Below are 13,647 nucleotides of genomic sequence, written 5' to 3' on the forward strand. Positions count from 1 at the left end.
ATACACAGTACACTTATAAAAATTAACTGTGTACTGGTCATAAAGTCAGTCCCAACCTTTTTCTTTTTTTTTCTTTTAAAGATTTTATTTATTTATTTGACAGATAGAGATCACAAGTAGGCAGAGAGGCAGGCAGAGAGAGGGGGAAGCAGGCTCCCTGCCGAGCAGAGAGCCCAATGTGGAACTCCATCCCAGGACCCTGGGATCATGACCCGAGCCGAAGGCAGAGGCTTTAACCCACTGAGCCACCCAGACACCACTCAACATTTTTCAAAAGATCGTATTATTAGAATTTATTATTTTATCAGAGTGCAATTAAATTAGGAATTAGTCATTCCTGTAGAGGAAAACTTATAGGACACAGCTAAGGCCATGCCTAGAAGTAAACCTGTATATTAGAAAGGAAGAAATAAAAGATGAGTGATTTCAGCAGACATTTCAAGAAATTAGAAAAAGAACAGCAAAGTAAGCACAAGGAAACATGAAGGAAGAGGATACTAATGAGTTAAGAACCACTGTAAAGGGGCGGTTCAGTGGGTTAAAGTCTCTGCCTTCGTCCTAGATCATGATCCCAGGGCCCTGGGATCAAGCCCCATATCGGGCTCTCTGCTCGGCATGGAGCCTGCTTCCTCCTCTCTCTCTGCCTGCTTCTCTGCCTACTTGTGATCTCTGTCGGTCAAATAAATAAATAAAAATCTTAAAAAAAAAAAAAAGAACAACAGAAAACCACTGTGAAATATAAGAAAGCAATACAACAGGGGCGCCTGGGTGGCTCAGTGGGTTAGGCCGCTGCCTTCAGCTCAGGTCACGATCTCAGGGTCCTGGGATCGAGTCCCGCATCAGGCTCTCTGCTCAGCAGGGAGCCTGCTTCCCTCTCTCTCTCTCTGCCTGCCTCTCCGACTACTTGTGATTTCTCTCTGTCAAATAAATAAATAAAATCTTTAAAAAAAAAAAAAGCAATACAACAAAAAGTTGATTCTTTTAAGGAGATTAATGATAGTAAATTTTAATATGTAAATTCATAAGACGTTATACAAGATTCATGTTGGCTGTTCAATTCACCAGATTTATCAAAAGTAAATAAGCAGTTTCCTATTGATCCATGTATCTTCAGGGTAGGTGGACTTCCACAAATACAAAATGTGCAGATTATGGTATATCCATGAAGTGAGTACTATAACTCTAAAAAGGAATGTACTAATATGGGATATATTTTTAAATCACAAAAGTCAATTTCAGGAACATTAGAAACTTCATTTTTTTTAAAGGTAATTTTTATTTATTAGAGAAGAGTGCATGAGCCAGAGAGAGGGGCAGAGGGAGAAGCAGAACTTCACTGACCAGGGAGCCCGATGCTAGTTCAGTCCCAGGACCTTGAGATCGTGACCTGAGCTGAAAGCAGATGCTTAACTGACTGAGCCACCCAGGTGCCCTGGAACATTAAAAACATGAATGAGCAAATATGAAGAGCAAAACTTCTAGAAGGAGACAGGAAAATCTTTGACTTTTGGGTAGGGAGTATTCCATAAATAAGGCAAATCAGCACAAACTGTAGAGGAATCAATGCTATATATTTGACACAGTGAAACTTGTACCTGCACTCCAAAGGAAATCCGTAGTAATGAAAAGATAGGCCATAACCTGAGAAAAGTAATTTACAAGATATATAATTAAAGGATTAGTGTCCAGAACATGTAAAGAACTTAAGCAAATTAGTAAGGAAAACATACTCCAGTCAGTATATGAAGATCCAATAAATACTAACATATAAGTCACAGCAGAGGAAATCCCAATAGCCAATACACATGAAAGATACTCCTACAGAAATCAGAGAAATGTCTGTTAAAACTGCAGTGAAATACCATTTGATAGTTAACCAGATTAGCAGAAGTTAACACATATGGGAAATGACTGATATGCAGGAATACTTACTCGTTGCTGCCTTTTTTATAGTAGCAAAATCATGGAAATGTCACAGATATCCATCAGTGTGGGTATGGTTGAATAAGGTACAGAAATGATTACAGTAAGATACAGAGATAGCTCTGTGTGTGCTGGTATAGAATTCTAAGATAGATAAGGAAAAAAGTAAAGAGCCAAAGAGTATATAAAATACTCCCTTTTTTTGTTATTATAAAAAAGACAATGTGTGTATATACTTGTATGTGCACAGGCTATTAATGAGAAAACACAGATATTGGTAGGACTCTGGGGAGGAGGACAAGGGGACAAGTAATGGGTACCTTTACACGGTCCCTGTTTTGTACTGTTAAGAAATTTTTTAACCAAGTGTATCTAGTACCCATTAAAGAAAGTAAAAAATTGTTACTGTATTTTAAAGCATAGGATCTGAAATCACACTACTTGGATTTAAATCCCAGCTTTGATTCTTTTTTTTTTTTTTTTAAAGATTATTTATTTTAGAGCATGAGAGCACGAGGTGGGGGGCAGCGGGAGAGAATCTCAGATAGACTCCCAGCTGAGCGTGGAGCCTAACTTGGGGCTCAGTCCCATGATCCAAAAATCATGACCTGAGCCTAAACCAAGAGTTCGATGCTCAGCTGACTGAGCCACCCAGGTGCCGACCCAGCTTTAATTCTTACTGGCTCTGTGGCGTTGGGTAAGATGACTTTACCCTTCTTGTGCCCCATTTTCATCATCTGTAAAATGGGGACAATAACAGTTTTGGTACCTACACTTACATTACAAAGTCAGTGTCATGTTTAAATCCCCTTAAGGAGCATATGGTTCAGCACACTTAGTATGTACTCAGTATATGTTAGTTGTTGTTATTTCAGTAGTTATTAAGCACCGCAAAGGTATAGTATCTGTTAGATTCTTGCTTATGTCCAGAGAAGTCCAAAGCATCATCTTTTTTGCAAATTTTGGCAATCAGAACATGCGGTCTTATAGCAGAATAAAACAAAACAAAACTCAAGTCAGTGCTGTCCTTCTGAATTTAGTAGCTCTATGGATCCAGCAGAGTTTTTTTTCTTGTTTTCCTCTAATACATACTATAAATTTTTCTTTTTAGAAATGTGAACATAATTTGAGCAAGCCAGAATTTAATCCAACATCTATCAAATTCAAAATCCAGCTGGTTGCTGTGTGAGTATTTTGGGATCAGTGTTTTTAGTTATTGTTCTTTGACTTTTTTCAACAAAATGTATTTACTCTGGGATTAAAAAAAAAAAGAAAAACTTCATCAGAATTATCTTGCTGTTTTTTCTGGTTAGATTTCAAGTTCTATACCATGAACTTTAAAACAAATTACAGACCTAGAATCAAGGGTGTTTGCATCAGGGACACAGTGATGGTATGGTCTCTGGGTGGTGATTATTAATTAGTTATTGGACAGAGAGACACTGGTCATTGATTGCAAGTTAAAATGTACCTAGTTTTGATAATGATCCAAGATATTAAGTAAAAAAAATAACCAAGTAGAACAAATCAAAGAGGATCCCTGCAACAGTGTTCATTGAGTGGGATAAAAGTAATTATTCGTGTTAATTTCACTGGGACTTGTCAATAGAAGGGAATTTTGTGAATGAAAACTACTTATCAAAAATATTTTGAAAAATTAGGAAAATACTGTCTTGACTTCAGGGCAAGAAATGCTTAGAGGGAACTAGTAAGGCAGGATACCCAGAAACAGCTAAAGAAGAAAATAGCCGACCCTTAGCAAAAAAAACAAAAAACAAAAAAAAACATAAATTGTAAAAAAAAAAAAAAAAATCTACATATATTTTTACATTTATATATTTGACAGCAGAATCCTGAGACAGACAATAGAGCAGGAAAGAATATTTGCTACTCCATGACAGATAAAAATTTAATGTCCCTGGAAGACAGAATTCCCACAGATTGGAAAGATGAAAATGTGAGTGGGACAAAAGGATTTGAACGGGCAGTTTATAGAAGAGGAATTTCAAATGGTCAATGAATACATGGAAAGATGCTGAAACTTGATAGGAAAAGTTTAAAATAATATAGAGCATTTAGTGCTTGTGAGCATGTGGGGAAATGTATTTGCATACTTTGTTGGTAGGTTTGTGGATTGCTAGAGTCTTTTTGGAGAGTGGTCTGGAATGTCAAGACAAAGTTACATAGACTAAACCAGCAGTACCATCTCAGGAATCTATTCTGTTGAAACAAAACCACCAATATCTAAAGATACATATGTAAGATGTGTATTGTACCATCTTAATGGCAAAAAGCTAAAAACAATTTCAGTGTCAGACTGATTAACCATTAACAAATAGTTGATTAAATTGCAGTACACTGAGGTTGTAGAATATTCTGTAGCAATTAAAAATAAGTCCTTCCAGCAGTCAAGAATGTCGAGAAATGCTGGTCTGTTGTCTTTGGAGGAAAGAAAAGGTACACAAACACTAAGCTGAGATTTGACCCTGGGTGATTTTGAGTTCAGACTAAGCGCATGTGAGTACAGTATCCTGTTGTCTTTCTTGGGCAGCGAAACAGTGGTTAAGGGGAAGGACCCTGGCCCTACACTGCCTGAGTTTGAATTCTGACCATTGACCAAGTTACTTCTTCCAAGCTTAGTTTTTTCATCTCTGTAACGGGGGTGATGGTAATAACACCTCTGTCATGCAGTCACAGTGGAGATTAAGTTAGTGTTTAAAACATTGCCTAGCACACAGTGCTTTATGAAAGTATTTGATAAGTTTGTGGTAGTGTGTTTCAACCTCTGCAGTGTGTTACTAAGTCAGTTTTGGGTCCTATAACCAGTTGCCTTTTAGATTTACAGAAATGAATTAATAAAATCTCAAAAAAATATATCTAGCAAATACATAAGGAAGATATCTACCATGATGCACACAGATATATAGGCTCTATGTAGAAGTGTACATACAATTTCAGAAAGAACTCAGCCGTTGGTTTCATAAGTCTTAAATTCTTAATTATGATGGTATGATTCTTTGAAATTCTTTTTCTCTGACATGTTCTGATTAACTTGAAGAAATCTTCGCTGAAATCGCTTGAAAGGAAAGTAACAATGATTTTAAGAGACTTCAATGGACATTAATATATTTTTTATTCACACATAGCAATTATATCCCAGAAGTGAGAATCATGTCAATTCCCAACCTTCGCTACATGAAGGTTAGTACTTTGCTTATTAGCAGGAAGATAAAGAACTGATAAGAAATGTGTGTGTGTGTGTGTGTGTGTGCACGGGTATGTGTGTGTGTGCGGCTATGTGTATGTAGCATGAGATTCAGGAGCAAGGGAAAGAAAAGAAAGTTTGATGTCATAAAGGGATTGGGATTTTTAACTTCTTTAAGCTGGGATTCTTGGCAACAGCATCTTTGACATACGGTTAGAAGGAGCAGCATGTAAATTATGTAAAGATGAACTCATGGGTGGGGAAAGAAGGAAGATGTTTTATCCCACAGACATCTTTAGCTCTTCTCCAGCCAGGAGACTCTCCACATCCCACGTGTGTGCGTGGATCAGATACGAGGAATCAACGGGATTTCTTTACCACAGCCCCTCTCTTCTTTGAGTTCCTTATCTATGCCTCCTCACCCCCACCATGAGTGTAGAATATTGTGCAACAGCCCCTTTTGTTCTTTCCTTTCATGCTGCTTATGGAGTCCACGTTCATCTGAAAGATTTTGCTAACCTCAAGAAAGTACCAAACAAGGGCAAATTATGGGACAAGAAGTCTTAAAAGTCTTTTAGAGTCCTGATGAATTTTTTTTTCTCTGTCTGGCTATCCTGTGGCTCTCATGCTTTACGAGGACTTTGAGACTAAGCAGACTTAAGTTGTTGCTAAGGAGTCCTTAAGTGGAGGACTGGATGGAGCAAGAGTTGTTAACTTTAATCACTTAGATAATGTACATTCCTCAGAACTTCTGAGTCTAGTTCCTGGCCCTTTCTATAGGATCTGCCATATTTCCTCATGTAATTTAAGGAACTCCATGGCATATATAGCCTAATATAAATTAGTAGAATAGGAATCTGCAAGCACTTTGAGAATGTAGTGATGTAGAGGTGGGTGTTACTGCTCGGGAATAATGGGGGGCAGGGGCAGGAGGTGACGATTTTGTGAAATGCGTGGTACAGCAACTCAGAAAGTGGACCTAGGTGGCAGGAGTAGAACATGTCTGTTCTCTTCCCCAGGAGAGCCAGGTCCTCCTGACGCTTACGAATCCAGTGGAGAACCTCACCCACGTGACGCTGCTGGAGTGCGAGGAGGGGGACCCAGATGACATCAACAGCACTGCTAAGGTAGGAGCATTTTGAGGGACCGTGACTTTTCCTGGAGGGGCCTTTTGACCTGGCTTAAAGGACTCCACACTGTCTTCCATTCCCACATTCAAGCAATCATCAGTTTCTTTTGATTTCACCTCCCGAATTTATTTTTTTTTTAAGATTTTATTTATTTATTCATGAGAGACAGAAGGAGAAAAAGAGAGAGAGAGAGGCAGAGGCAGAGGGAAAAGCAGGCTCCCCACTGATCAAGGAGCCTAAAACTGTCCCAGAACCCTGGGATTATGACCTGAGCCAAAGGCAGTGTTTAACCAACTAAGCCACGCAGGCACCCCTGTGTTTATTGTTGTTGTTTTGCTTTGTTTTTCGTTTTATTTTATGCACAATCACACTGTCACTGCCCTGTTTGAAGATCTCATCCTTTCTTACCTGTACTGTGCCAGTAATGTCCTTGCTGACCTGTTCGGAATCCACCCCCACTGCCATTCCAGCCTGTCAATCTGTCTTGCTTCCAAAGTGATCTTTCTAAAATCTAACTCTGATAATGGCAAACTGATCATTTGGCATCCCTCTGACTTAGGGAGAAAATGCAAATTCCTCACATAGCGTAAGCGGTTCTCAGTGGTCCCCCCCATCTGATCTTCCAGATTGACCTTTCCCCAAATCCCCAAATCTAGCATTCTCCAAATTCTACATACTAATGCATATCCTCCAAGCCGATGCGGTGGGAATTGCAGCTGCTTTTCTTCTAGCTCGAGTGCCATTTCCTGACATATATACCCGCATCTCTCTGTCTGACTCCTGCTCAGACCTCAAGACCCTAGGAAATAACATACCCTTCTAAATGCCGGTGTGCTTCCGCTAGATGCCCTCCACTTACATACACTATACATAGCACTAAATATTAAAATAGGTGATTTTGACTTTCTGTAAATGTTAATTGAATGAACAAAATGTGACCTTTTTTTCATTTTGTTACTTGGTGATTCATCTAGTATTTGAAATTTTAGATCAAGAACTTTACTCAATGGGTAATCTATTATTGACTCGTAATTCAGCATGATACAACAAAAATTGATAGAAGTGATTCCTATATCTTTAATTAGCTATTATTGAAAAAATACTTATTAGTAGGAAATTTTTTTATCTCCTTTTTCTTTTTTCCTTCTGCTTTTTAATGATTTCAGTTATTAGCATCACTTTCAAAGAGCGATGACACTCATCTGTCCTTGCTCTTTTTAGTACACTAATAATCTGTTTCTGTGAGACAGAAATAAGTGCCTGATGTGTACCCCAGTTTGTAGACTTGCTGTCTTTCTCTTTATACCTCCCATCCTCATTCGTACCCATAATTACAAATGCGGTTGACATCATTACCTGCTAATCTCTGACATAGCAAAGTTGAGGCCTAGTTACAACATAAGGCTTAGTCTGAAGACTGCTGCTTAACTGTTCTTTGTTCTTGTACTTTTACTAAAAATGTCTGTGTTCCTAACAGTTTTTAAACTCTGTATAAGTGAAGTAATACTCCGTTTCCTGAAACTTCCTTCTGTATGTTTAGGATGGTATACCACTGTGTCATATATTGTGGAGTGAATGTCCTGCAACAGACTGACCCATTCTGAGGCAGCCCTCTCTCTTTTACTCTGCAGGTGGTGGTGCCTCCCAAAGAGCTCGTCCTAGCTGGCAAGGATGCAGCAGCGGAGTATGATGAGTTGGCAGAACCCCAGGACTTTCAGGACGATCCTGAGTGAGTGAGCACTTAGTGACCCCCTCCCCCAACATAGTACAGTTAGCTAATGTAGGAGGTCCACTTACAGACCCCAGTTTTTTTAATCTTGATTTTTTAAGGTGATTTTTTTCTTTGTTTATAAAAAAATTACTGTAGAAATTTGCAGAATATATATATGAAACCATGAAGAAGGAAAATAAAATCCCACTGCCAGAGATGAGCACTGTTAACATTTTGGTCTTTGTCCTTCTATGTATTTCTTCCATCATTGGGATCATTCTGTAAGCAGTTTCTAATCTTTGTTTCCATTTAAGTAGCAAATATTTTCCCCTGTTAATTAAAAATTTCAAGTGCATTGTTTTTAATAGTTACAAGATACAGTATTCTCTTCTATAGTTTTATCATTAGATTTCTCCGCATATCCTACCCACCTGCCCTTTGAGTAATAGATTTGACTCTGTCTTACCTAAAACTGAGAAATAAAAAGCCAAACCTTTGCCTGGATGAGGATACATCAGTTAGGATACAGTCTAAAACTGCAACAGGTACTGTCTCTTCCTGGGTGAAGAACCATTGCTGGAGTGAGGCCCACAGGAACACCCCCCCCCCCCACACACACACACACAGACACACATATACACAAACACAGAGGCAGCTCATAGGCAGGAGCAAGCCACTTCCCCCTCCAGGTTTCTAGGCTCTGTTAGAACCCCTCCATTGGACATGAACCTGACAGGGAGCCAGCCTACAAAGCAGAGAGACATGGGTGGCAGAATCCTGTGTCACAAAGCAAGATGCAGAAGGTGGACTTGGAGCTGAAAAGAACAGCTTCATATGCTGGCACAAGGAGCATGGAAGGTGTTGGGTTTTTTTTTTTAAGATTTTTATTTATTTATTTGACAGATCACAGTAGGCAGGCAGAGAGAAAGTGGGAAACAGGCTCTCCACTGAGCAGAGAGCCCGATGTGGGGCTCGATCCCAGGAGCCTGAGATCATGACCTGAGCTAAAGGCAGAGGCTTAACCCACTGAGCCACCCAGGCGCTCCACATATAAGGTTTTTTTAACGAATGATCCAAACTCCCTCAGCAAGAATTAGAAGGAATAACATGGGATGACTGGGAAAAATAAAGGGCAAAGATGAGTTTAGCACCATGATTGGCAAACTTGAGTTGACTTTGGAAAGCACCAGTGTTTTGTTTCATTCTGTAGAGTTCCAGTCCCCAGCCCAGAGATTCTCTCTGGAAGGTCTAGGGGTACACCAGAAATCTGCATTTTTTTTTTTTTTTAATTTTTAAATCTCCCCAGCTTTCAGTGGTTGCCTGGTAAATGAGGCTAGAAAGACACTTTTTCCTTCTTACTATTTTTAAATTTTAAAAGAAAACTTTTCTTTTTTAATGAATCCTACAAGGGTTTATTTACTACAGTACAAAATGTATTGAGTTAATACAATACAAAAGGCATTTTCTGTAATCATTGCTTTATGTGGATCCTTAAATGACATTAGTTAGATATAGAAATTTGTTAAGCCAAGGTCAGCTGCTGGAAAGATCATCTGAGATATCAAATTCTAGTCAGATTATATGATAGAGTAATAAAAAATTGAATTAATTATACTTCACATTGCACTTTTAGCACTTTCAGATAGTTAGAAATAAATACTATATGATACTCTGTAAATGTTTAAATCCAGTAACTTTTCTCGGAGTATCATTTGAATAGTAGATCAAATTCTGTTTCATTGCCCTTAGACTTTTTGTTTGAAGCTAAGTTATTAAAGCACAAACGTGAAGTGCACATCAGAGAAAGTCAAAACGGAAATACCAACTAAAGATTTTCTATTCCAGAAATTTCTGATTTACAGAGCTTATTTATAAAAACACTACTTTTATAGTGTTCTAGAAGTTACTGTAAAGTTCTGAGTTAATATCAGTCTGTATCCTATAGAAACATTACCACATGCACACAAAGATCAACGGGATATTCACAGCACCATTGTTTATGACAGGAAAATTGGCAATATTAGTATATACCAGTTATAGTAAACCTATAAGAAAATACTCTGCAGCCATTAAGTAGAATGGAGAAGATCTGTATATACCAGCATGGAAGAAAGGTATTTGTGATAAACTGACTGGAAAAAACCAAGTTAATGGAACAAGTATTGTGTCCCTTTTGTGTTGGTGCAAACTCGTAGAAAAATACTTGGTAGGTTAAGAACCAAAGTGTTTGTAGTTTTTCTGTGTGCTAAAGGGGAAAATAAGGGAAGACTTAACTTTTTTCCGATTTGAATTTCAATTACATAGGACTGTATTTTACTTTTGTAATATTAAAAAGGTAGATTGACATTTTGCTGAAAGAACTCTATTGCTAATAAACAAGATGATGGTAATAACTTGTCATTAGATAAAATATAAGTCTTCGTGGCTTGGCTGACTTGTGACCTACCCAACACTGTACTTATTTTTTCCATAGCATTATAGCCTTCAGAAAGGCCAACAAAGTGGGCATTTTCATCAAAGTGACGCCACAGCGGGAGGAGGGCGAAGTGACCGTGTGCTTTAAGATGAAGCATGATTTTAAAAACCTGGCGGCCCCCATCCGCCCCATCGAAGAAAGTGACCAGGGCACAGAAGTCATCTGGCTCACCCAGCATGTGGAACTCAGCTTGGGCCCGCTTCTTCCTTAAAGGTGCCACTGGTGGGGCAAAGGACACCATGAACCCATGTTAACATGTGGAAGCCGCTGCTTCATTAAGCCTTGTTTATAATAATGTACCCATGCGCTACTGAATCCTGTTCCTCAGAGGGTGGGGGCACTGGCAAGACATTAGGGACTCAGGCTAACTGCTGTTCCTCTTGCTCTCACTTCTGTTCATACTAGTAATCTGTCTCCCTCACTGAACCCTGCACGTCGAATAACAACAGCACAGTTCCCTCCCAAGAAAGGGGATGGCTGTTCTTTGGAGTGGCATTAGATTTGCCACCCGAGAAACTGACCATACTGTCTCCCAGTCTGACCTCAAAAAGGGTCACAGTCTCACAGATAAAATGATAACTGCAAGGCAGACCTGCTGTTAATGACCCAGTGCTGGTGTCAGTGTACCAGCTGCTCTCCGCATTCCATGTAGCTATAATCTAGCAGTCTAAACACATCCCTTCACCTGCCCCTGTGGCTCCCATCTTGCCGTGGTTTCCATTGGACAGAAAAATAGAATTGTCACCCTGTCTTTCGTTTCATGGTGTTTGGCAAAACCTGTGAGATTCTTAAGGCACTCCGATTTGCCGTCTTCTGAGTAAATAGAGGATGCATATTTATCAGGTGCTCTTAAAGTTTCTTTCTCATTAGAATATGGAACTTCTTTTAAGAATTGGAGAAGCAAGCAATCACATGCCATATCAAGGGGTTGCAAATTCCATTCACTTTTAAATGTTGCCACAACATCCAGGGGTTAATGCTGTCATCCGGAGGTATCCCTTCTGTGTCTTACTCCCTCTCCTTCCCATCTGCTCTGCCTCTTTAACTCAATAAGTTCTAAATATTTGGGACCTGGAAAGAGGCCAAAGAAAACTTGGTAGACGAGTTCACTTCTGGAATGCAGAAAACATTTTAAAGGTCAGACTTTTAGCATGATCCAAACTAATATTCTTTCCATTGATTTGAAGGGGAAAATAGCAGTTACAATCTCTTGAATCCCAAACTGGGTATTAAGATAACCTTTTCCCATCCTGAGTTTAAAACATCTATCATAAGGTGTGTTGAATAAGACTGTTTTGATCGTAAAACACAAAATAGTTCAGCTAGTACCCCAGAATACTTGCCTGACAGCACACATGCTGTTTTCTTTTGGTATCCTGGAGCTGGCTTGCTAACCTTAATTTTCTGTGGCATTTTCTAAAATGAGACTTGACCAAGTAGACCACTGTCTGCACCACATTTTCTGTAAATGTATTATTAGCAAGCAGCCAACACATTTTGGGGGAAAAGAGAAATTTCCTTTTTATCCTCGTTTTGTTTTTAAGTTCAAGCCTTTAGTGTAAAAAAAAAAAAAGAAATTAAGATATATAGTAATCTAGAAATCAGGCAGGACATAGTAACTTATTAGCTCCCTTTGGAAGACAAAAATACTTAGTAAGCCTTTGAGAGAACACTAAATCCTACTCAAAATGTCAAGCTGACTTAATGAAACATTGTTTCACAGAGTAGTACATATGCTGCAGCATAAGAAGGAAATACACATATCTCTAATATTACGACAGTAATAAGTAAGGTTTAGCCTCTTAGGAGTTGGGGCAGGGGGTCATGTAAGGACAAATATGCAGACTAGAGAAATAGTTTTAATTTTTGGTGTCTTGGTTTTTATTTCACTACGTGCAAGAATCTGCTCTGAAGCCATGGCTCCATGCTTGCCCGTGGAGGACCTGGACGTCAGAGGAGAGAATGGCTTCCTGTGTTTACACATTTGCAGACTACGCACACTTGCATATTGTGTGTTTACGGCATGTAGCTAGTGTTTGTTCCCCAAAGTAATAATGTTGAAGTAATGGCTCTCATCACCCCCATGTAACACAGAAACACAAAAACACTTTTGATCATAGAATTTTTTTCCCTCAGAAGCCAAATTAATAACAGAGCCATTGTTTTACTGTTTCCTCAAGATAGTTCTCAGTGCAAGCCAGTATTCTGTGTATTAGTAGAAACGGTTCAACACCTGCAGGAGGTGAATTCAGAATCTATTTGTCGCTTTTTTATACTAGATCAGGTGCAGGATTGGCAGCACACAGGCAGTGCACCACTGCTGGCGAGTGCAGTGTCGTTAGCACTAGAAGCTACAGTTTTGGAAACATAAAGCTAAGTTAATATGTATTTGTAGTTTGATTAGCCCACTGAGGTTTCTTTTGTTCAAAGTGCTTATAGGTGTAATGAGTTAAATAAATGTCACGTATATTTGTGAAGAAACATCCTTTTTGGTCCCTTTTGGGAATGAGAGGCACTCCTTAATCTTTATGAATTACAGGCCTTATAGCTTAACTTAATGTAGTGAAATAAAGCAGACAAACCTTGAGTATGTCTTTTATTTGCTTTCATGAGGGCTGAATGGAATAGCATGGCTCAGAGTCAGAAGACTGGCTTGGAGGGAAGAGCGTTAGTAGGAGGGTCACTGGGGTATGCTGCCTCTTCTGTTTCTTTAAACGAACTAAACTGAAAGCCCCTATCGAGTTAGTTCACTGTAACAGAGGTCGGTGATGCTTGGGTTCCGTATAAACATATTCACAGAACCATTATATAAATGTCATGTTGTTAGGTCCCCATCAGCTTTTACCCCAGGTCCATGCTCCCCAAGACATCTTTTCAGATAACCCAAAATGGCGCACCCCTTATTGGTAGCCCCCCCATCCCCTCCCCCTGTCCTCCTGGACCTCTTCCTTCCCTCCCAGTACTACAGATGAACTGCTGCCGCTCCTGTCTGACGCAGGCCCCACCACCGAGCGCAGCTGGTCTCATCCTCTCCTCTGTTCAAGGATGTCACTTACACAGTTCCCCCTCCGCTCTCCTGCATCTTTCCATCATGGTGCTAGGGTTTCTCTCAGCTTAGAAACTGACCTCACGTTCCTCTTTAGCTGATACCCCAGATCTCTACTCCCTTTACAGCGGAACTCCTTCAAAACCCTTGAGTTTC

The 13,647-nt window shown here is 39.4% G+C and overlaps 1 protein-coding gene across 2 annotated transcripts in view; it reads left to right on the forward strand.

Annotated features, from left to right (window-relative positions):
- DCTN4 (dynactin subunit 4) overlaps window positions 1-13,032 on the forward strand; it is a 30,275-nt gene extending 17,243 nt beyond the window's left edge. For both annotated transcript variants that reach the window (XM_082726226.1, XM_082726225.1), the window contains 5 exons: window positions 3,035-3,108; window positions 5,070-5,124; window positions 6,148-6,255; window positions 7,890-7,987; window positions 10,443-13,032. In XM_082726226.1, coding sequence (XP_082582352.1) covers window positions 3,035-3,108; window positions 5,070-5,124; window positions 6,148-6,255; window positions 7,890-7,987; window positions 10,443-10,656 — 549 coding nt within the window. In that variant the 3' untranslated portion in view covers window positions 10,657-13,032. The remainder of the gene's footprint in view (window positions 1-3,034; window positions 3,109-5,069; window positions 5,125-6,147; window positions 6,256-7,889; window positions 7,988-10,442) is intronic.
- The last annotated feature ends 615 nt before the right edge of the window (window positions 13,033-13,647 follow it).

The sequence above is a fragment of the Mustela nivalis genome (genome assembly GCF_964662115.1).
Source record: "Mustela nivalis genome assembly, chromosome: 3".
In the NCBI taxonomy this organism is placed as follows: domain Eukaryota; kingdom Metazoa; phylum Chordata; class Mammalia; order Carnivora; family Mustelidae; genus Mustela; species Mustela nivalis.